The 22546-nt window shown below is 34.6% G+C and overlaps 1 protein-coding gene across 1 annotated transcript in view; it reads right to left on the bottom strand.

Moving 5' to 3' along the window:
* Positions 1 to 3761: 3761 nt before the first annotated feature.
* LOC130612632 (intermembrane lipid transfer protein VPS13A-like) overlaps positions 3762 to 22546 on the bottom strand; it is a 36683-nt gene continuing 17898 nt past the window's right edge. The window contains exons 30-75 of the mRNA XM_057433974.1: positions 22379 to 22456; positions 22154 to 22281; positions 19078 to 22069; positions 18427 to 18985; positions 17678 to 18339; positions 17196 to 17354; positions 16769 to 16852; positions 16532 to 16573; positions 15740 to 15862; positions 15274 to 15351; positions 15103 to 15192; positions 14859 to 15013; positions 14660 to 14768; positions 14276 to 14407; positions 14053 to 14142; positions 13580 to 13690; positions 13301 to 13399; positions 13122 to 13205; positions 12931 to 13038; positions 12766 to 12852; positions 12523 to 12588; positions 12327 to 12449; positions 12110 to 12246; positions 10884 to 11019; positions 10583 to 10702; positions 10382 to 10491; positions 10167 to 10311; positions 9947 to 10081; positions 9480 to 9561; positions 9334 to 9403; positions 8659 to 8761; positions 8171 to 8236; positions 8031 to 8087; positions 7526 to 7665; positions 7223 to 7304; positions 6992 to 7105; positions 6688 to 6763; positions 6434 to 6597; positions 6276 to 6321; positions 6029 to 6152; positions 5686 to 5749; positions 5555 to 5605; positions 5338 to 5429; positions 5121 to 5250; positions 4826 to 4900; positions 3762 to 4682 (exon numbers count right to left, since the gene is read on the bottom strand). Of these exons, the coding sequence (XP_057289957.1) occupies positions 4644 to 4682; positions 4826 to 4900; positions 5121 to 5250; positions 5338 to 5429; positions 5555 to 5605; positions 5686 to 5749; positions 6029 to 6152; positions 6276 to 6321; positions 6434 to 6597; positions 6688 to 6763; positions 6992 to 7105; positions 7223 to 7304; positions 7526 to 7665; positions 8031 to 8087; positions 8171 to 8236; positions 8659 to 8761; positions 9334 to 9403; positions 9480 to 9561; positions 9947 to 10081; positions 10167 to 10311; positions 10382 to 10491; positions 10583 to 10702; positions 10884 to 11019; positions 12110 to 12246; positions 12327 to 12449; positions 12523 to 12588; positions 12766 to 12852; positions 12931 to 13038; positions 13122 to 13205; positions 13301 to 13399; positions 13580 to 13690; positions 14053 to 14142; positions 14276 to 14407; positions 14660 to 14768; positions 14859 to 15013; positions 15103 to 15192; positions 15274 to 15351; positions 15740 to 15862; positions 16532 to 16573; positions 16769 to 16852; positions 17196 to 17354; positions 17678 to 18339; positions 18427 to 18985; positions 19078 to 22069; positions 22154 to 22281; positions 22379 to 22456 (8517 nt within the window). The 3' untranslated portion in view covers positions 3762 to 4643. The remainder of the gene's footprint in view (positions 4683 to 4825; positions 4901 to 5120; positions 5251 to 5337; positions 5430 to 5554; positions 5606 to 5685; positions 5750 to 6028; positions 6153 to 6275; positions 6322 to 6433; positions 6598 to 6687; positions 6764 to 6991; positions 7106 to 7222; positions 7305 to 7525; positions 7666 to 8030; positions 8088 to 8170; positions 8237 to 8658; positions 8762 to 9333; positions 9404 to 9479; positions 9562 to 9946; positions 10082 to 10166; positions 10312 to 10381; positions 10492 to 10582; positions 10703 to 10883; positions 11020 to 12109; positions 12247 to 12326; positions 12450 to 12522; positions 12589 to 12765; positions 12853 to 12930; positions 13039 to 13121; positions 13206 to 13300; positions 13400 to 13579; positions 13691 to 14052; positions 14143 to 14275; positions 14408 to 14659; positions 14769 to 14858; positions 15014 to 15102; positions 15193 to 15273; positions 15352 to 15739; positions 15863 to 16531; positions 16574 to 16768; positions 16853 to 17195; positions 17355 to 17677; positions 18340 to 18426; positions 18986 to 19077; positions 22070 to 22153; positions 22282 to 22378; positions 22457 to 22546) is intronic.

Raw genomic sequence — 22546 nt, 5'->3', positions numbered from 1 at the left:
CTGTCATCTTCCAAATAAAATTTACTTGTGATGTGGTTACTGCCAAAAACACGTTCTTCTCAAACACATTCACACGAGGAGGTACCTTTAAAAAATAACAAAACAACAAGGTTGGCGAATATTTATGTTTGACATTTTTCACATTAACATTTATTTGTTTCAAAATTCAAAATTTTAACATCTTGTCAAGAGTATTCGTTAACCCTTAAAAGGACGAGTCCCGGAAATATCCGGACAAAATTAGCCCCACTGTTTGACCGTCATGAATGATTCTTGACGAGTAATGTGTTGTCATGAGAAGTGTTTCTCCTGTTTTACAATGGCGATGAATTGTGTCACTCAAAGGTGCTAAGCATGAACCATTTAGGTCTTGCACTTAGTTGCCAACCGCAATTCAAATTTTTGAAAGATGATTTTTTGTTCCCACAAGGGTTAATCCTTGTAAACGATTCTCAATATTTTAAAGATATTTTAGTTACGTTTGAATTTCAGAACGCAAAATGTTCATGCTCGTTGCTGTTGGCTGCACAAAATGTTAGAAAACTTGAAAACTTAGCAGCTCCAAGACAGACAAAGTGCAAAAGTTCGGAGTCTTAAATAAATTGTTGTTTTTACTAAATTTTGCAGTCGAAAAGAAAAGAAATGCAGCGCATATTGTGGTTAGATAACCGAGATGAAAATAAGGCGTTGGATAATCAAGTTCTCAAGTAAAGACAACATTTTGTCAACAGAAGCAGTTAGTCATACCTTCACATACCAAGTTTAAAAGTTGGTTTCCCTCTCATAACATTCCAAATTTCTAGAACCTTTCAAGCCTATACTACAAACAAAATTCATCCGAGAATACAATGGAAGAAAGTATTCCGCTCAAATGGATCATAACCCCGCATTTTCATTTTTCCCCAACGAACCGCAAATTTAAGTGCATATCAACCATTTTCACAATTGTTAAGTGACTTTTTAGCTATTCTACCTAAATTAAACATCTCTTATTTTCTGCACAGCACTGTTGTCATGAAATTATAAGCACACGAATATTAATTTAAACCAAGCCACGAGTATTCACAAAGGGAACACTACGACGAACCCTGAAAAGTGAAATCGTCAGATCTTAATCGATTTAGGAACTAAGGTGGAGAGCTGCTGCGGAAGTCAAATGACGGCCGGACACTCCAAAGTAAAATGTTCAAAATGCTTTTTGCGTTTTTCTGAGTAGCATAAAAGTTTACTACAGGCCTGTGTAGAAAGCACAATCGTCCCTAAAAACAACCTATGCTAATTACGTCTAAGAAAGGCCCACTGTTGTGATAATTCTTTTATTATCTTAACCTTTCATCCTTCTTTGTTAATAAAAAGAGAAGATTGTAAAGTTTAAAATAAGAAAATAGTTGTGTCGTAGGTTGGACTTCTTATTGAAACTACTTTTGTATTCTTTTTTTTCTAAACATATTTCATTAATTAATTGAATATTTATTACTAAAACACAAGACATATGAATAGTTCTTACGAAGGCGTGTAGACAGATTACGTTTAAGGCAATGTCGGGGCGTACGAATTAGTAATTTTAAACCCACTCTCCTTTTTTTCCCGCGAAGCTTGTGGTCACAGAAAGGTGTTCCATTTTTGGATTTTTACGAGAAAATTATCGCATTAGAATGCAAGTAAATATTAGCACATTTAAAAGAAGAAATGAATTTTGTATTTGGCAGATGGTTTTTTGTTGTTGTTCATTTAATAGCAATATTTATAATAACATTTGACTTACTTAAAGTAGAAAATAATGTCTACAGCGACACGTGCAATGTTTTTGTAACACAAAAGCTAACTACTTAGAACAAGTCAATTAAAAACCTTTAAAATTAGACTCTCCTTCATGGAATGTATTTAGCTTTACATCATGCGTAGTGTGTGTAAATTATAAGCCATGCGATGAAGAACTGATAGATGCATTCATGCGAGAGGTTTTATGCTCCCCTTCTACACAAAACGAGTTCTATTGTTTTCCGTTTAGCAAAAAAAAAAAAAGTTTTATTGTTTTAAGAGGGATGGTAATATGGGAAAGCTAATGAACATGGTTCCTAGAAATCTCTTTCGCAGAAAGATGGAAAATGTCGAGACTGTAAACAAGAGTGGCGAGGAGAAAACGGTTTTACTCCGCAGCAACTCTTCTCCATCAACACAGACGATTTTAAAAGATCCAGAAAGGACTGGAGAGAGTGACGGGCTCATGAAATCAACATCACAGGTCGATGAAAACTCATTAACAAATCAAAGCAATCAAAATTCGTATAAATTTAACACTTTGAAAGAAAGTAAACACATTTTGGCTTCCTTCGAAAATGAAGATTTCGAAGCCAAATTGTACCACGTCGAAAGAAGTTTTCTATTCGAACAAAACAACATTATTGAAAAATTCGAAAGAGAAAAACGGGAGATAATGGAAGACTCCAAAGAGGAAAGGTTGCGCATGAAAAGAGCTTATGAAAACGAGAAAACAGAGTTATTGAAAGAGATAGAACGGCGCGACAAAATGTTGGTTGAACTTTCAAAAGTTTTGAAAGAAGAAAGTGAAAAGAAATTAAGTAAACAGCGAGAAGAAATTTTAAACTCATTCAAAGATAAAATAGAATTGTTTACATTGATAGAATCAAAAATGAAGATTATTGTTGATAATTTACACAAAGTAATGGAAAACAACGAAATCGCTTCTCAAAACTGGCACGAATATAATCAACTGCGCAAAGAATTCGATACATTCTCGTCCATAGATTTACGAAACTATGGAAACGTTTGCAGCTTGTTACTGGATAAAACGGAAGAAAATAACAGTCAATGTACATGTGGAAAGCAAACAGAGTCTACCACATCTGGTACGTTTGACGAAACGTCGATACAACATGAGCTCGCCCAGGCGTATCGAAAACAAAAAACTGAACTTCTGAAATTATTTAACTCCGAAAAGGAGGAATACGATAAAAAATTATCAGAAGAAAAACATTGTTTTGAGAAGGATGTGCGACTGGAGTATGAGACAAGAATGAGTGTTGAAAGGAAAGCTTGGCAAGAAACCATTGAAGATTACGAACGGGAAATCTCCATTTTGAAATTTGAACGGCAACAAATGGACCGCAATTACTGTCTCGGAATGGATGAATTGAAAACAGAATTCGAACGAGAAAAACGCATGTTACACAGAAGTTATAGTGAAACACATGCAGAAATTAAAAAATCTTTGGAGTTAAAAAGTAAAGCGTTAGATCTGTAGAAGAAACTCGTAAAGTTACCTAAAATTCTAATATTTCATGTTCTTTTTTTAAATAATTTTTACAGAATAAATTCGACAAACGTATTTTTTAAATCTTAATAATTTCATCTTCCAATCTTTAAACTTTTATACCTAAAAATTCGGAGATTAACTGCCAGAAACACGACAAAACCATGAAACAACGTAAAAGTTAAATACCCATAAAAACAGTACAAAAATTTAATAGAATTTATATATTTTTATTTTAAGTGAATGTGACTCTATAAAAAACTACAACTATTTATCTAAAGAATAAATTTTTTGAATTAAGACATTGGGAAGAGGTTGAAGATTCGAAAACTTTCTAATTCCACACAAAAATACGATAAAAAAATAAGGTTTTTTAGTTCACCAATTCTAGAACAAGTTAAAAAATTGAATGCTTTGTATCTACGACGATAATCAAAACAAAACAGCAAAGAACAACTTAAGAACGTTTCAAAGAGCTATAATTAAGAACATTGAAGGCTTTCTTCTGGTGCAGTATTCTTATAAAAAACGGTGTACTTTCGATGCATTTCTTAAAAAAATACGTTGTGGACAAAATATATTGCACGTTTTAAAGGACAGGCGAACATTAGTTGAATAACACGAAAAAACATTTTTATTTTTAATACTGAACTTAGTAAACTAATTCACGAGTAAAGATAAAGAAAATAAAGATTTGTAAACAAAGCTGAAACCGCCATATTGCGCGTTCGATTTGTTGAAAGTTTCCGCTCTGTGTATTTATCAAATTTGGCGCCATCTCATCACAACAAATTTCATCGTTCGAAGTAGGATGTATGTTGTGAAAAAGCGAACCAAATTACGAAAAGAAAATTATTATTGTTGGCTGTGACAGATGTTTATAGTTTCAAGAAGTTTTAACGAAGGTTATAAAATGCTGGCACTACGACTGTATGTAAAATATTCTTGGTTATCTTGGGTTAAAGATCTTATTTTTAATATTTATTGGTAAGTGCATCTCAAACTTGCCTCTTTTTTACCCACACAGCCATAAAAACTTTGTAAAAATGTTGCTTGGAAGGAATATGCATATTTATTTATAAAACAGTTATTTGTGTGTCGTTATAGTAGTTATTTTAGTAGATCTTAGGATTTAGACGTTTCCTAATTTTTGCTACCTCGCCTAAAATTTATTTTGAGGCTGCCACAAAAAGTTTTTTGTTCGCCTCTCCTTTTTTATTTACAAAACTATCGCCTCTCTCTTGTTGTGCCACATAATTTCTTTATAAAAATACATTATGATGGCAGGCTCTTTATACCTTATTTTGTCTTTAGTTAAAAAACAAAAAAAATTGAAAATAAACTAAATGTAAAAAGATCACAGGCTTCTTCACAGCATCTTAGCATCCTCGAATTTTCCAAGAAACCACTAAAAATAAAATAAAAATTATATAGGTCTTGCATTCTTTTATTAACTTTAAATATGGTCTTGAATAAAAAGAAGAAATTTTGTATGTCTTGCGTAAAAATAGATTCCTTAAATATAGGACGCACGATAAAACAGTCTACTACCTTTGCAGTGGCTTCTGTTGGTAACAACAGCGTTCTCACATTATGCGCTTTCTTGAAAATTGATTTTCTTGTGTCCTAAAAGGTTAGTGAAAAATAAAACATTTTATCCATAGGATGAAACAACATCATTACTGGGGGTCCAATACAATTCAAAGGTGATTTTGAGAATATTTTTTCTAAATTTTTGAATTTTTATAAATCAAAAACATGTTAAGCATTTTCATAATTTAAAGCTTTTTTCACACTGCCACACTCGTACAATTTTCTGCCCTTAATCAATAAGCAGATGTTCTACCATGGCGTGAAGATTAAAAGTGATCCTCGTGTCCCGCACCACAGGGAGTCCCTTGATCTCATTGAAACCAATACACCAACTGCTTGTCCATTCGTTCAATATCTCATTTCGTGTCATGTAGAAAATATGTCTAAATGATTATACAAATTAATATAAAGAATAATCACAGAGAAATTTAGCAATATAATATTAAAAAACATTCACTAGAAAAGCTTACTTATTGGACAAGATCAGATAATTCTTCGATTCGACAGGATACACATGGGTGAGATAAAAATCAGTTTTTGCATAACGCCCCTTGTCTGCTTCCTAAAGTACAGCCAGAGACACGTTCAGAGCTTTTATGGCTGCCATGTTGGCAAAAATTTGCCAAAAAATGTACTTATTATATGATTGCACTTATCATGAACATCTAATTCTATGGTTACACTTACCATCAAGATCTTATTTCCATCAGCTTCGTATTCATTAAAAGGTCGAAGAACCTGATAAAAAAATAAACATGATCGTGTAAAAACAACACGAAAATATTGACCACACTTAGCGGCACTTATATATTAATTACCTTATCTGCATGGAATACACGTGTCATTCTCAACTGATGTATAGACTTCACTCCACTTGTTGTGCTGAAAACAATACAGTCAAAAAAATTTCTGTTTAAAACAAATGTTCTTTTTTTGAACAAGCGTACTTTTTGGGGCAAACTTGTTTCTTAAGCTTAAAGAACGTTTTCTGCAAAACTTTGTAGAATCTCTACGCCTTAAAATGGTTTTATGTAACATCCCTATCAATTTATACTCTTTTTAATTTCCCAGTGCTTCTACTCAGCATCACAGCAGAAAAAGACACTGTTCACGATTAAGTTAGACGGAATCGTCATCGATACAACCGGCAACTGAATTTACCTTCTAAGTCCTTCAAACGTACTACTCGCCATATCGACAACACCGCCAGCTGGTCGAGCAACCACACCTATCAGACCTTTTCCTATACCTTTGAAAAATCCGCCAGCTCCTCCTGATTTTGCACCTATAAAAGAAATAAAACTCGGTCAAAAAAGTCGAACAGAAATGTAAAACACTGGCATTAAACATCTAGGAATTAGATACACAAGATTTACAGTTACGCTGTCATATGAATACGCTGTTTTACCTTCAATAGGTTTCGTTACGACACCTGTTACACCAGAAACAATACCCTGTAACGAAAGATACATTTTAACACATCGAACTCTCGCTTTAAAGAACTTTTTAACATCTATCACGGCTCGTGATGTCGAGAGTTTACTGTACCACGTAAAACATGTGTACCTTCACCAATCCCTTGCCTCCCTTAGCGAGACCTTCTCCGAGATTTGTAGGACGTTGACTCATCGCTTGTCTTCGTTTTTGTTGGTATTCATCATCCATAGTCAACGCAGCTAAGCCCTTCCCCACAGTGCCTGTGATTTTTGATACTGCTCCAGATACCCCACCTGTTTAGAAAAGTGAAAGCCATTTAACACCGGATGGGATGCATCCCTCCCTCTTAGCTGATGTTCCTTATCAATAAGATAAGTACATACCGACTGTCCCACCAACTAGACTTTTTACGCCATAAGCTAACCCTTCTGCAAATTCTTCAGGACCTTGAATTAAACCCTACAGAAGAGAAAGGATATATAAAATATGAATTTCACGTTTAAATGCCCATCAGATTATTTTGCGCTCTTACATTAGCAAGCATGAGAAACTTAGAATAAAATATTGCTCTTAAATCACCAATCAAACTACCCCTTTTTTATCCTTTTGTTTTAAAAGGTAAAGAGTGGAAATAAGGTTTACTACAAGACGCGGAAAAAATATGCTAGTACAAGCGGAGTAAATTACCTGGTACGGTTCGTAAAAGAAATTTTTCGCTCCAGCTCCAACACCAGTTATTAAGCCATACGGATTTCCAAGTACGTCTAATCCCAAAACTAGCACGTACAATTGTTTAATGGCCTAAAACAAGTCGGAACACAGGTACATTGTACATTGTAAAAATTAGGTACTTTAAAACAGAGAAGAGTGTGATGTTATTGATACTTCAAACTCCTGCGTAGAGAGTTATAAGCATACCTGATTTTGATAGTGTTTTGCAATGCTGTCAGTTAACTGTGAGGTACTGAGAAGGAGAGCCGCAATCTCGTAACACGCAAGTCTAAAGAAAATTCTCAATTTATACCGTTTTTATGCACGAGACATAAAATAATTTTTTTAAAAAGGAAGAAAATATATATTTCACAGAAATTAATTTTTGCGAATATCGAGTTTTCTAATAATTTCCGCGGGAACTAATTTTGCGAATAGACAAAAACTCGCGAAATTCGCAAATATCAATTCCCGCTTAAATTAATTCCCTTAGGTAAATGAAAGGCTCACTTAAATTCGACATCTTGAATCTCAGTGAATGCAACTCCAACACTTTGTAAAAGTAAGCCCAAAACATTTCCATGCATTGACGAACTCGTCTCCTCCCCTTCAAGAGAATGTCCACCTGTCATTGAGAAACTCACGTGAATCTATAAGACAAATATATTAACTTCGACAACACTTCTACTTCTCCTAAAACAAATTACGTCGTAACACAAAAGTTTGTATTCCATGGGTGGCATTCCCTCTGCCGATTCAAAATGGCAACGCAGCAACACTTCCCTCTCTATATACTTTACTTGTTGTTGGTTATTAAAGCGCAAGGGTTTGAAAAAAAAGAAAGAAAAAAAAAATAAAAAATAAAAAAAAATGCTTTGCTGTGGTAAATAGTTATGTTTGACTCGCGCGGTCGCATCGTTGTATTCACAACAACAAGGCGCGTTTTTCGTTCGTGAAACTCGCTCATCCAACAAATATAAGTTTGCGCAAGTTGGTTGATCACTCCGATACTTACCTTCAATGGCGAGAGATGGAAATAGTTGAACACGTAACGTTTGTCTTGTTTAGCCGCCTAACACAAAAATTAAACAGCACAATGATAAACATGCAATGCCACTTTAAAAAATCCAAAAAGTTTTTATATAAATTTTATACCTGGAATTCTTGGCTTTCTTCTAACTTTCGTTGAACAACTGACATATCAAATTTGTGCTGATCACTCTAATAAAATAAATAAACTTTCAAAAAACAAAGTACGCGTTTTTTATAAGAATATTTCCAATGCCACCGTACCGAAACTTCTTCAGCATTTCTGTAGCGTTAATGTATACCAGGCGGCGTTTTCAAAGCATGTTTAAAGACATGAAGAATGGAAACGTTCCACGTGCGTTTCTTTTTTACTGGTGGCTACACTTTTGTCTTGTAAAAATTATTTTGCCAGTGGGTGCACAAAATACATAAAAGGATTCTCTCACAGCTATACAAAAACCCAATATTAGACTTCTGAGGGTCCGAAGACAGCTTTCTTATAAAAAAACGCGGCAGAAAGAAAATATAAAATAACGAAGAACTTTTAATTATTGAAGTATTTTTGGGTAAACAAAATAAACACGAACAGAAAGATTGAAGTCTATAGGTCACACCTCTGTTCCACGAATTTTCTCATTGTTAAATAAATCCATCAAAGCGAGCAGAAAACCTTTGTCAACACGAATATCCAGTTCTTGCACCAATACTTTCAAATAACTAAATAAGGATGATTAGATTACAACTAACATGAACTTTGAAGTTATAGTTCAACCTTTCATGGACCTCATCAGGACCCCAAAAATGTATCCGCTAAAGTGGTTTCTGTAGTTGTTCTTCCACATTCGCTATCGTTGCCGCGTCGCAGAAAGATCAGGTTGTCACAAACAAAAGCCTTTTTTCTTAATCATCCACTGAATGTCTGCAGGGACATGTTACTTTGTTATATCACAAACTCTAACAAACTCATGATAACATATTTCATCGAAAGAAGGTTCTTCTCTTAATTTGGTCAAATTTATCTAACAAAATATTTTGGTCCATTTCCTAAATTTCAGGGATTTTAGGCAAATCATTAATGGCGATATCACAAGGCTTTAGGATGAAAGGTTGTATAAGAAAAATTTAGGCGAGAAAGAAAAATCCAACCAATTTGTACTACAAACACACGATAGATTGTTACAGTGAAGATTTAACTATGAAAATGTTTCGTGAGACAGAATTTTCGTAACTTCGATAATATTTCATCCCTTTGATCTAATAAAGGATAAAGTTTTAAATGTTCGACTTACCTGATCTCGTTGACAGTGTTTGTGTCTCCAACATTTGTGGTCAAACTCAGTTCGAAAAACGGTTTCGGAGCTGCAAAACATATACAATTTATAAACGATTATTTTTACGAGAAAACTAACAAATGAGACACGCAAAAAACACCCACCGTTGTCATTGGTTATTGACTTTGGTGGTTCCACCTGATGGATGACTGTTGAGAAAGTTGAACCTGGAATGTGGCTGTCAAACTGGAGAGAAAAATACATTGCAATAAAACAATTTTTTATTTATACTTAAAATATTTTAAGAAAATTAATTTTAGAACTAAAAGAACTAAATTTCGTTGCTGCCAAATGTTTCGTGAGAATTAAATTTCGCAAATTTCGCGATAAAAGAATTTGATGACATTTTGTTTCTCAATTTATACCGTTATTTAAGGGCGTTTAAGTTGGAGATATAACATAAAGACTTGCCGAGGTTAAAACTTCATATATATATTTCATGTAGCTCTATGTAAATCAGAAGAAAAAAATTAGCGTAAATCGTTTTTTTAAAAAGTAAAAAAAATCCAAATTTCGCGGGAATCAATTTTTGTGTAGAAGATAAGACGTTTTTAAGGTAGAAGTCTATCACCTGTAGAGAGCTTATAGTAGCACTGATCTGCATTCGATTGGGAGAGATAATATATTTGAATCCAATTCCGCTGTGGAATGTTCTTCGAATTTGAATCTTCTCAGGCTTCGTGATAAACATCTTGTCGAAATCAACCTATAGTCAAAGAATTATTAAGTCCGTCGATACAATCCTTACTACCAAACTGGAAGAGTATTCAGAGTCGTGTAAAGTTTGTTACCTCCATCTCGAGGATTTTTTCTTTCGAAGCAACATTCGATTTTTTCGCTTGCATTCGCGTGTAACCCTCTTCCAGTGCTTCGCACATGCGCCCTGGCAGTGTTTTCCAGCGATTTTTTTTGTGTTGTTCCCACACAATCGGGCTTCTACGAAGAAGCATCACAACCATGAGAACAAAAACAGAAACTCAGATAGAAAAAATATTAAACCACTAACTTTTCTATAGCCAGGTACGCAATCTCCATCCTTTTCTCACCATTGACCAAAGACAGACCAAGACCTTCAATATTCAGATCTATCTCCTGCGTAGGGCGTAATGTTTGTTCCTAAATAAATCAAAAATTTTACAATAACTTCTGAAGGAACATTTTTACCCATACAATTTTTGCTTTTTAGATCACACTTTGAAAATGTTACCTGGCTTGCACAATAAGCTGCTTTAAAATTGTCTGTGAACAATAGCACTCGTTGCAGTCCGTCCAAAAATGAAACCCAGTAGATCGCATTCTCTCCAGTTTTCATACGACCAAAGTCATTCTACACAGAGAAAATAAACATCCCCATTATGTTGTCAATCAAAGAACAGACGATTTTTAAGAAAACTTATTCTCCCTTCAAGATATTTGTCATTTTAAAAATGGCAGAAGAAAAAGTAAGGGATGATCGTGTTCATATCTCACATCTCTCAGTAGATTAAATTCGAGCAAAGCCAACATACCGTGTCCAGCTTTATCTTGGTCTGCGATTCATTTACTTCAATCAGAGAGCAAATTAGTTCGTGAGGCTTCATTGGATTGTCCCATGTATACAACGTGGATTGTCCATACAATAATACATAACCTTTGAAATGATCTCTGTGTAGATGAAAAGAAAAAAAAGCAAATAATTTATAATATGAAATAATTGTTTACAGCTATTAAATCTTGGACAAAAATATTGAGACAAAGGTAATATTTTCGTCATTATTTAAATATGGACAAAGCCGGCCGGCTAAGTCGCTACTTTTGCACACACGTAAGCCAGATAGACAGCGTTTAATTCGTGGAAACTGGTCATGCTGACGTCATCAAAAATTAGCACATTTTAATGTTTGGACTTAACATGGTTAAATTTGAAATAGATATAGCGTATGTAACAGGTTATAGATAAGATTGTAGGTAGTATAGGAAAAATCACAATTAAACTTTCAAGAAATTATTAAAGTAGTTGGGGCATGCCTTCAATAGCCTAATCGTATTTCACACATGCGTGTAGTTTTTGAACCAACTTCAAAAAGGGATGAACTAAGCACAGTTAACACGAGCCAGAAGGGTACGTGCGAAGGTCAACACGTCTAAAAATCTCGATTTGTTCCATTCGTTTAAAAGAACATATAGCACATATAGTGTAACATATAGTGTAACATATAGTGTACATATAGTGTACATATAGTGTACATATAGTGTAACATATAGTGTACATATAGTGTAACATATAGTGTAACATATAGTGTAACATATAGTTTACATATAGTGTATCATATAGTGTACATATAGTGTAACATATAGTGTACATATAGTGTAACATATAGTGTAACATATCGTGTACATATAGTGTAACATATAGTGTAACATATAGTGTAACATATAGTGTACATATAGTGTAACATATCGTGTACATATAGTGTAACATATAGTGTAGCATATAGTGTACATATAGTGTAACATATAGTGTAACATATAGTGTACATATAGTGTAACATATAGTTTAACATATAGTGTAACATATAGTGTAACATATAGTGTAACATATAGTGTACATATAGTGGCACATATAGTGTACATATAGTGTACATATAGTGTAACATATAGTGTAACATATAGTGTACATATAGTGTAACATATAGTGGCACATATAGTGTAACATATAGTGTAACATATAGCGTATTCTGTAAATTCTACTTACACCTGTTTATAACTGATCATGCTGACTTTCTTGCACATGTTCTCAATACGCACAGGCGCAGCACCAGAGAAGTATTCAGTGAACGAAAGCAACGATGTCCAGTCCTTTTCTTGATAATTCAAACAAACACCTCCAATCTACAAAAAACCCATCATTTTCAAAAGATCATATAATTATTTAACAAATAAACTCTAGTTTGAATTACTTGCGATCTTACCTCATTTTGAAACTTTAGTAGCAATGTCTTGCCAGCCTCAAGATTAAATTCAACTGAATTTATCCCATTGATGTTTAGGTATAGGTTCGTCGGAGGCGAGCGAGTCGGCCAATACGGAACACTCTATAATGTGGACGCACATAATGACTGCTAACTTATTTTTGTCTTATAAAAACAAAAATGTACAATAACCTACCTCGTCAGGCTTCACTGTATGCCATTCTGCAGTTTCTGATTCTCCTTCTGCCATGCTTATTGTGAACTAAAAATATATGAAAAAAAATACTACAAATTATTAAATACCAGTTACTTATATGGATTTTCAGACGAATACTTAATGTTCTGGTGTACACGTATTGGAAGCTTGTAGTATTAAGTGGTATTAGACCCACGTGACCAACGTGTAAACCTGAAACCGCATGACCAACAAATAACTTACCTTCGTGTGATTGGATAGAATTCGCAACGGTGTAAAGGTTACAATTTTTGTCAAACCGAAGTACGATAAACTGATACCAACACCGATCTAAAAATAAAAACAACAACTTTAAAGCATAAAATTCAGAGAAGGGATTGGTACAGTCCTTCAAAAATAAAACATTACCTCATACAGCCTTCCGCGGAGCCCTTCTGATTTTAAAGAACCGCCGCTACCAATTGTATCCAACGAAAATGGGTTTGACCAATCACAGCCACTTACACAAATGCGCGCCTACGAGAAATTTTAGTACAGAACATTTTTAGGTTTACCTAAATCGTTGTGCGTTTAAAGCAAGCATAAAAAAAAGTACAAACTTTTTTCTTCTTTCCTCGTACGAAAAACATGACCGCTCCTTCATTTGTGTCTGCATGCTCATAAGTGGATGGTTCTCCGATTGCCTGAATGTAAAAATAGACATCGACGATGGATACAGTAAAATTAGAAGCACACACAACCTAATGTCTCTTTTATTTTCCTGTTCATATATACTTACTTCGTAAATAAGAGATTTACCAGTTTTATTTAACATCCAGTAAGGGCAGTACAATGTAGCATGCAACGAACCTTCTTGTAAGTAATAAACACCCAGCTCCTGAAAAATGAATATACGTTAGAATCTACGGCAACAAAGTCGATGAAAATATATCGCATTTGCTCTTTCTTGTTTACGTAGCATGACTATGAAATCGTACGGATATAGACACAATACGGGTATTGCTACTATGGAGATTACAGTGCAGTAAATGCAAATCGGTTGGAACATGGAACTTACAATTCTTTTGTCACCATCAGCAAATAGTGAGAAGCGGGCAGTTTTTGAGTTGTTCTTTTTACATTCAGACACAATTATGCTACCGCACCAGCGGGTGCCAAGATATTCAACCTATAAAAAGCAGAAAATCACATGATAACTTATAAAAAACAAGGAAGAGAATTTCAACTTAGATATGTTCAACACAAAGGGAGAGGTAAAAAAAATTTAAAGAATATTTATCAATTGAAAATTTCTGTACTTAATTTCTTTAGACTCTTTCATTCAATGGTATTAAATGGAAATACTATATTCTGGTATCCAATCGCCCACAATGAAAAAAAAAATTAAAAATCAAGCTTCAAATTTGAAAGGGAAATTATTGTAGTTCAAAAATAAAGAGAACGCGTTGTTCATTTTTCTTATTTATCGAACACACCAGTAAAGTATACTTTTAAAAAAACATGGTTAAGTTTTAAGTCTAAAATTTTCACCTCTATATCAACAACAGGTTTCTCTTCCACATTTATAGTAAACAAAGGCCAATGACTTCCACCTTCAAGCTTTTCATTGGCAGACATACCCTGAAATTAACAAAAGCAAATGATGGTAAAAAAACGTCAAAAAATTCGAATCTAATAAACTAAAAGCAATCTTTTATTATTGTTGTTTTTTATAATTGGGATGTCGCCTTTCAAAAAATAAATATGTCAATACCTTCGCACGATAGAAGATAGGGTACGGTAGGTAATTGTGCAGCACGATGGGCGGATAACAATGAAGTGTGTAGCGTGGAACAGATTCCAACATTCCATGAATGGACGAGTAAACGTCATTTTCAACAATTACCTGAGCAAACGAAATAATAATTAAAAAACATTAATGCGAATTCAATGATATGAAAAAAAGGGAATTCAGGAAGAGTCTATTTGACTAACGTAATATTACGAAGCATTAAAAAACAACAACAGGGGCACACATTCAGCAAAATCCACCCGATCGTAAAGAATGGTTATTTTCAAGAGGGAAAAAATGATAAAATTATTCGAATGACCGTGGGTGGTTTTAGAAAGTTTTAAATCAAGGGCACATGTGTCACACCTGCACGTAGAAATCATCAGAGTCTTCCACTGGGTTCGTGCAGATATATTGTTTTTGTCTTTCTTCCAATAAATCACTCCAGCTGATTGCCTCAGTTGACACATTATATCTAGAGTATATTACATTCATAAAAGCCAAACGCTGTAAAATGAAAGAAACGTGATCATAAAGCCATGGTGACTATGGTAAGGTTAGATACCCAAATCCTGCTGGCTTGATGTAGAAACTACTGTGGTATGCCAAAACAAGAGGAATTGAATAGATTCTACCAGCATCAATTGAAGTTAGCTTCACTGATCTATTCTCCTTGTTCAAATATGAAACATCTAGCGGCATAGGGAAGTGATTTCGAATCTAAACAAAACATAATCAATAAGAATTCAACAGCAGTCAATAATAGTAGTAACAGGCAACTCTTTTGTGAAACAAGGAATATAGTTAACCTGTAGCGGCGAGCGAAGTGTTATAACACGCTGCCCATCTGTTGCAGTCACTTGGATGATCAGAGAATATGATGCGCTACTTCCCAAGATCTGTAAATAAGACATCATAAATGTACAATTTAATAAATTGAATACACGCAAGAAAAGAGAGGTTTAAAAAACACGATTTACATTTGTCGATATCAAGTCATATATGATTGTCTTCTGACGTTTAACAGCGACATTTTTTATTTCCATGAAGCCATCAACCTGCAAAACAGAACTTACAAAACAAATATTGTCTACAACTAAATCTAGCAAATTTTTTGGTCAAGTAACAAGGAATACGAAATTTATTATCAGATGTTAAAGTTCAAATAGAATTACTAGTAGTGTCTAGCATTTCAAAGAATGTTTATATGGATACAAAATCTTAATATGTACAGCTTTTTTATATCCATATTCATCAAAAAATAAGTGTGTCCTAAGTATTGTACTATAGATATTATATAGGTTGGTTTGTTATGTAAACAAGGAAATTTTTGCTTTATCAAATGTTGTCACATTTTATACAGGGACATCTACTTCATTGCTAAACTGATTAAAGTTGCAACTTTGACACTTTGGTCAGCCTAGTCCTAAAAAAGTAGCTACTTACCGTAATTGACAAAGTGGGTAATTTACTTTGACCAGATCTTCTGATGCTCATGTCGCGTTCTGTATATTTAAGACCAACTTGGGAAGACGGTTCCAACGTTAAAATCTTTCCACCGTCTTTTCCCTATGAATATAACGTATTAACTCTATATCTTAAGAAATCTACTACTTTTTGTTACGGACATTGTGTCAAAGATATGGTCTATGCAAAGATATTTACATGTGTTCGGAGTACAAAAGCATTCTTATACAAAGAAGGCATTTCCTGGGCTTGATATAAAACAGTCGCAAAAAATATAAATTAAAAGTAGAATTTACTTAAAGTCAAGTTATTTATCAATTGTGTGTTAATTTGAACTTTCTGATAATCATTTTTTGATAAAATGTTTTAATGACAGCACCGCACCTTTTAATTTAACTCAAATGAGACAGTTTAGCCGAAATTTTCCTTCAGGCGAGTGATTATCAGAAACGAATCGTTTTTGGTCCTACTGGAACAATTCTTTTCTGGCCCAAAAGTCGTAGTAAAGGATCCTTATGTTACGTAACCAAGTAAATTCAGGAGTCTGGTTGTTTTAAACTATTTTTTTTGTTCTTAGCCTGGTGTTCTGAATTTGCTGTCAATCCAGTTAAATATAACAAAAAGAAGAAAAACATGATCACTAAATCTTTCATGTTAATTTTGACCTTAGCTCTCCCTTGAAGAAACCAATATCTTTCGAAGGTAAAGCCTCACCCTGCATAATGTTTGACATTTGTTACTAAATCAGTAAAATAAAAACGTCAACAACACCTGAATTAAATCATTCATCACGACTGTTACTCTTTTCCCAACCTATCAAAAATTAACAACATAGTGATTTTTAGTTATCGTTTTGCGCATAACAAATCACTAACCATTAAAAATACTTTATTAATGTGATATTTGTTGTATTAAGAAAAGACCAGCGCCGAAAAATTAAAGAAACGTTACGAAACTTCGAGGCTAAAAAATTAAATTTTAAGGCTAAGGAAATTTAAATTTCGATACCTTGTTATGCAGAATAAATGGATCCTTCTCAATAACTAGAACCTGACCAACATCTGCAGTTTGTTCCACTGCTTCACCAAACGCCTACATGAAAATATGAAAGATGAATTTCAATATGAACTTTGTTCACAACTTTTGTTTAGAAAGGGACAGCACAACATAGCGGCCAGTCAATATCCCATGACTTTTCTACATCACTGGCCATCCTGTACAAATAACACACAAATGTGCTCAAAACTGGTTCTAAAAAAAACTAAGAACATTTTAAAAACAATTTTACATATTGAATGGATATTTCACAAATTCTAAAGCTTTGAATTTCATTATAAAATGTTATCAAATTTCGGCATTTGAAAAACCAAGAATTTTTAAAAACAAAAGATCATTAAAAAAAAGAAATGGCAACCCTAAAAACTCATCGATTTACCTTCCCAAGATCTTGAAGTAAAGAAAGCCCTGACTTTGTAATTGTGACTTCCAGATTGTCATTTGATTGTAACTTCAATGACGTCATTGGTTTTTGCAGTAAAGTGACGTCATTAGCTGAGCTATCTCCTGCTTGAACGTCATCATCCTCAGTGACATACTAAAAAAATGTTACAATGAATTTTACGTTAAAAAGGGTACGTAACATAATAGTTCTAAGAATGGTATTGAGAGGACAAATCATCAAAAATTATCAAAAGCTTTAACCTGCGAAATTTTATACATATGGCTTGCCCTGGTGAATCCTTCTTCGGTGGGTTTTTTATGTTAATTAGACACCGCCTTTTCTTAATTCTCATACACAATAAGACTTCACTAACACTAGCATAACGTTAGCATACTCTTAACCTCAAGTGTTTTTTCATGCCAGCCTGATTTCGAATTTTCACTTGCTTATAAAACAAACATGTATAAGAAACTTACATTAATATTCAACAGCCATGGTCGGTCGCGGTTATTTTCAATGATTGGTTCAATGAGCGGTTCCCATTCTGCAACAAAATCGTTATAATAACTTGCTTGCAAAGAAGTGAAAGCAGTCGCGCTCAATTTTTTGGACCAATCATACACCTCTGCGGTTAATTTCGAATCAAAACGAAGCATTGGTTCCAATTGGCCACCAAGATAACCTTCGATACGCAGGGACACGCCCTCCACTTCAACAACAAGTTGTTCTCTTCGCATAAGATTGGTCTGCGATTCGATTGTCTCCTCTTCAGTGGTGCCATACGTCGGAATGATGCGAATTCGACCAGGTGTTAATTTCTTTTTAGAACCGTCAGTAAATTCCACCAAGTATTTCTTTAATTTTGGACCTTGTATCACCTCTCTGATAACGCCCATAAACATTTTTCGATCATTTGAATCTACTTGAGCAATTACTTCTTGACCAACTCTCAGCGAGGATGTTAAAGGAACAATGTTACGAATCACAAAGCCAATATTTTTTGGATCTTGGGAGAACTTGTTGCCATTTAAATGGTTAACATAGATACGGTCTTCTTTATTATGTACTATACCCTTCTCATACATCGGAGAATCTCGCGCCACACGCGAATAAACATATGTACCAATCTCTGGTAAAGCTAAAAATAGGAAAATGTGATGTTTGCACGTTTCACTTATGTTAAAATCATTTATGAAAAAAAAATTATTTTTCAATAAAAGTTTACCATCATAAGGAGCTTTAGGCATCAGTAGCAACTTTGTTACAGGTACTTGGTTTGTGGAACCATCTTCAAACTTAATGGTATAACTTCTATAGCCCGGGTTTCCCTGGATTGCAGCAACTTTGCCAGGGTGGTAACCTTTAGTACCTTCCATTTTGCATGCAATGACTTTAAAATATTTCTTTATTTGACTTTGCCTTGGAGTCATATTTAGTATGACAGCAGACGGGTCATCCATGTCATGGTTCACTTCATCATCTATTTCCACCAAATGAATTCGAGTTTTAAATCCAAGAATTGCTTCAACAATTCCTTTATAGTAAAAACCATCTCGGTATCGTGCATATACACATGCTCCTAGCCCTGGTATGATACCCTTTTTCGGCCTTGGAAGCAGACGCAGCTCTTCGCTAACTAAATAAAGCTCAAAATTGTCATGGTAAAACTTAATGAGATACTTATCAAATAAATCTTCGTGTTTTGTTAGTTCCCAATCCTCATCTGATGCACCAGCTTCCTTTGCAACTTCAGCTTGTTCAGAAGAACCAGCATTATTCCAAATCTAAAAAAAATTAAATTGTTCATACACAAAATGAAATGATAAGCAAGACTTCATAAAATGTTTGTCAGCATTAAGATCATTGAAGAGAATACCTCCATTATACGTCCAACTCTGTAATGTTCTGGTGAACGCAGAGCCACAACATTAGCTCCCACAGTTAACTCCTTTTTGTGTGGTGCAACATCAACAACAACTGACGTGACATCGGACACAGAATGACTTATTGAACCATTTGGATAAAAATACACTGTAAAATGGGTATCTTTCTTGGCTAGAAAACCATTTTGATAATCACCAACTTCTGTTCGAGCAAGTACAAAACTTCCTGCACTCAACACATGTTGTGCTGGTGTATCCAAATACCACAACTTTTTATCCACAATATTAGTCAGTTCCCATAGCTGGCCCATTGCTTTTTGAGCTTCTCTTAAACTTTCTTCATCAGGCGGGGCCGCAGTTTGACTGACACAAGCTGAAACGGTCCTGATTGTCTTTGGGGAGATATTCAGCTTTACAAGTGACATGTTAACATGCATATGTGGTTTTCCTCCTATCGGTGCCGAGCTATGTAAATTCACCATCGCCAGTGACAACACTGTTGATATATCTGTGCGGTGTTGCTTCTTAAAAGCTGTTGACAACATGGCAGTGTTCATCACGGTACCCATCATTTTTTGCACATTACTTACCTCAAGGTATTGGAAATTAACTTCTGTAGTCAAAAACAAAGCGTTGGTTTTCACATCCTTTGCGTCAGCCAGAAGTACAATTTGAGGATTTGTTACGTTCAGTTGCAACCGTGTTTCTGGTAGCAATGCAACTCCATCGTCGTTTTGGTCAATATAAGAGGTTGAAACATCGGTATCCTCATCACTGGATGCTATACTGTGTGTGGGAGATCCAGAATCAGATAAAATATCAACTCCTTCCCTGTCTTCTTTTGGCACTGCAGCTAATAATGTCCGCATCAATACCATGAGAAACTCGACATTGAGTATACAAAGAAGGTTGCACAGTTTAACTTCAATATTCTTGTCCAACTTTGATGACTGCTTAAATTGTACCTCAATCATTTTTGCAGAAGACATATCTTGTTGTTTCTCTAAAATGTCAATCAAAGATTCTGGACAATTATCAATCATCCGTGTCAAAGTGTCCTTACTTCCTGGTCGCATGTCATCTAACATGAGAGTATCCAGTGAAATATTGACATCTATATCACTATCAGACATAATAGTGCCAGCAACATCAAGGTGTCCAACGATGAATTGACTCAAAAGGAAGTCAAGATCTCTTTCTAAGAACTCCTCTTCGAATGTCAAATCTGATGGTCTTAAATACACCTGTAACAGTATTTTCTCCAATTCAAATTTGAAACGCACATTTTCATACACAAGGTTTCCAGTTTCTTCTTCTTCATGGATGCTTGCTAGCCGGTCACTGTTTACCGTGGGAACAGCAAGCAGATCTTGAGTATGGTTATCTTGATCATTTTTCAGTTTACGTGTTTTTGGTGTGCTTCGTCTTTTACCTTCTGCGATGTTTCCTTGCAAAACTTTTAAAGCAACACTCAAATCTTCCTCACTTAGAGCTAACGTAATTGTCTTTAAAATCCCCTCCACACTTACATCAGGCACCGCATGATTATCCGGAGTCAAATTGCGAATCACACTCAACTTTAATGTCATTGGTTTGATTAGCTCCTTCCGTGCCTTTATATCTTTTCCTTCTTTAATCAATGCCTTCATAAGTTTAAGGTCGGAAAGTTTGACAGTAATATTGTCGGTAATAACGATGTTTTTAGGACCATCATTCTTATTAAAGATTTTGAAATTGTTGAATACATGTAGTTCACCCAAATCTATCAATAACGCTAAATCAGAATTAGAATGCACTGGTATCACTACCATTGGTGCACGAACAGTAACATTGAGCTGATGACGAGAACTGTGTTTACTATATTCTGTTACCGCAGCTGTTGCTTTATCCCTAGCAGCTTTTCCAGCTTCGAGAATTGCTTTTTGTGCATCCTCAAAGTGATCAAGAAAAGCAAGGATATCAGAAACAAATCGATTTAGAAAAACAGCTCTCATTTGTCCTATGTCCAGCTTCACAATAGTATCAACTGATGATATATTCAACGCATTCGAACCCTTGCTGCCATTTTCAAACATTGCAATCTGAAGATCAAACACCTGTTCACTTTGCATGGAAATAATCTTTGTAAATTTAGAATTTTCAGCATTATCTGTAACTTGAAGGTCCGTCATGTGTGCTTTTACCTCCATTTTCTCATCCTGCATAATAACATTGGCTGCGACTCCTTTTACATGGGCCTCAGCAAGATCGCCATGTGATGAGCAAATAAAAACACGCAATCCATCCATCTGAGCATCAACCTTTAATTTTCTCTCCTCGTGAACCCCAATTTTTTCTTTTAATTCCTGAGCAGCTTTATGCACTTTTAAATCAACCATCTTCTTTTTTTCTTCCTTCTCTGCCATGGCAAGACTCAACTGGCTGCCAGCCACTGATACACGTCTTTTGATGGCTTTGACTGGTGTCTCATTTCTTTTATTTAATGGTTCAAGCACCTGATATATTAATGCCATCATACTTAAAAGCGCTTCTTGGTGGAGAATAACATACAACATTGCAACTTGTATTTCGATTAACTGTTCTGTAGATTGGAATTCATCTTTAAAGTGAAGTGCTCGTATTTGCGCTTCAGCTGAATAAAAATAGCCTAGACCCAAGTTTAGTGACTCATCAAATTCACACTTTCGATAAGAAACCTGTAACATGTTTCCATCTTTGGGCGTGCTTAAAATATCTAAAGGTTCCCCTTCCAATCCATATGTCATCTCTCGTAACACAAACCGACCAATATTAGCATCAACAAACATATCCCACCTTCGCATCCTAACTTCAGTGCCAATATTTTCAATAATGATTTCAACACAGTCTTTTTCATTGTTTTGATCCTTATCAGTCAATGCTATAGCCAATTTTACTTTCTTAATTTCAAATTTTAGCTCGATTTTTACTTGATTTGCCACACCAGATGCAAAATCAGGTCCATCACTGAAAAAAATATGGTTATATGGCAAAGCTTTCCACTTCATAAAAACTTCAGTTTTGTGATAGCCTATCAATTTAAATTTTTACCTGGGTTCCAGAGAAAGTATGCCTTCATCTGGTGGTGTGTGAAAAGATTCATCAGAAATACTCGTCATGTTAGGAACTGGTATGGAAATAGCATACTCCTCATCTGATTGTCCAATCTTTGAAATAGGCTGTACAAAAAAAAAGAAGAAAAATACATAAATAAGTCACGACGTTGCATAGAAGAATAATGAAATCTCTAATACCAAAAGTCATATTACTTCCTACCTGCGTCAAAGTTGTATCTGGTTCATCACCAAGCATCACAGTTTTTGATGGCTTCGGAAGTGGTAAACTATCAAATAACTGAACAAATATTTAATGAAATTGCATTGATACATGTCTTTTTCATGTTAACACAACAAATACTATTTCTCTTTTAATAATAAATAGTTT

Source organism: Hydractinia symbiolongicarpus, chromosome 10 (assembly GCF_029227915.1).
Source record: "Hydractinia symbiolongicarpus strain clone_291-10 chromosome 10, HSymV2.1, whole genome shotgun sequence".
NCBI classification, from domain to species: domain Eukaryota; kingdom Metazoa; phylum Cnidaria; class Hydrozoa; order Anthoathecata; family Hydractiniidae; genus Hydractinia; species Hydractinia symbiolongicarpus.
The sequence above is the reverse complement of the archived record's forward strand: the minus strand, read 5'-3'. Positions and strand labels throughout refer to the sequence as shown.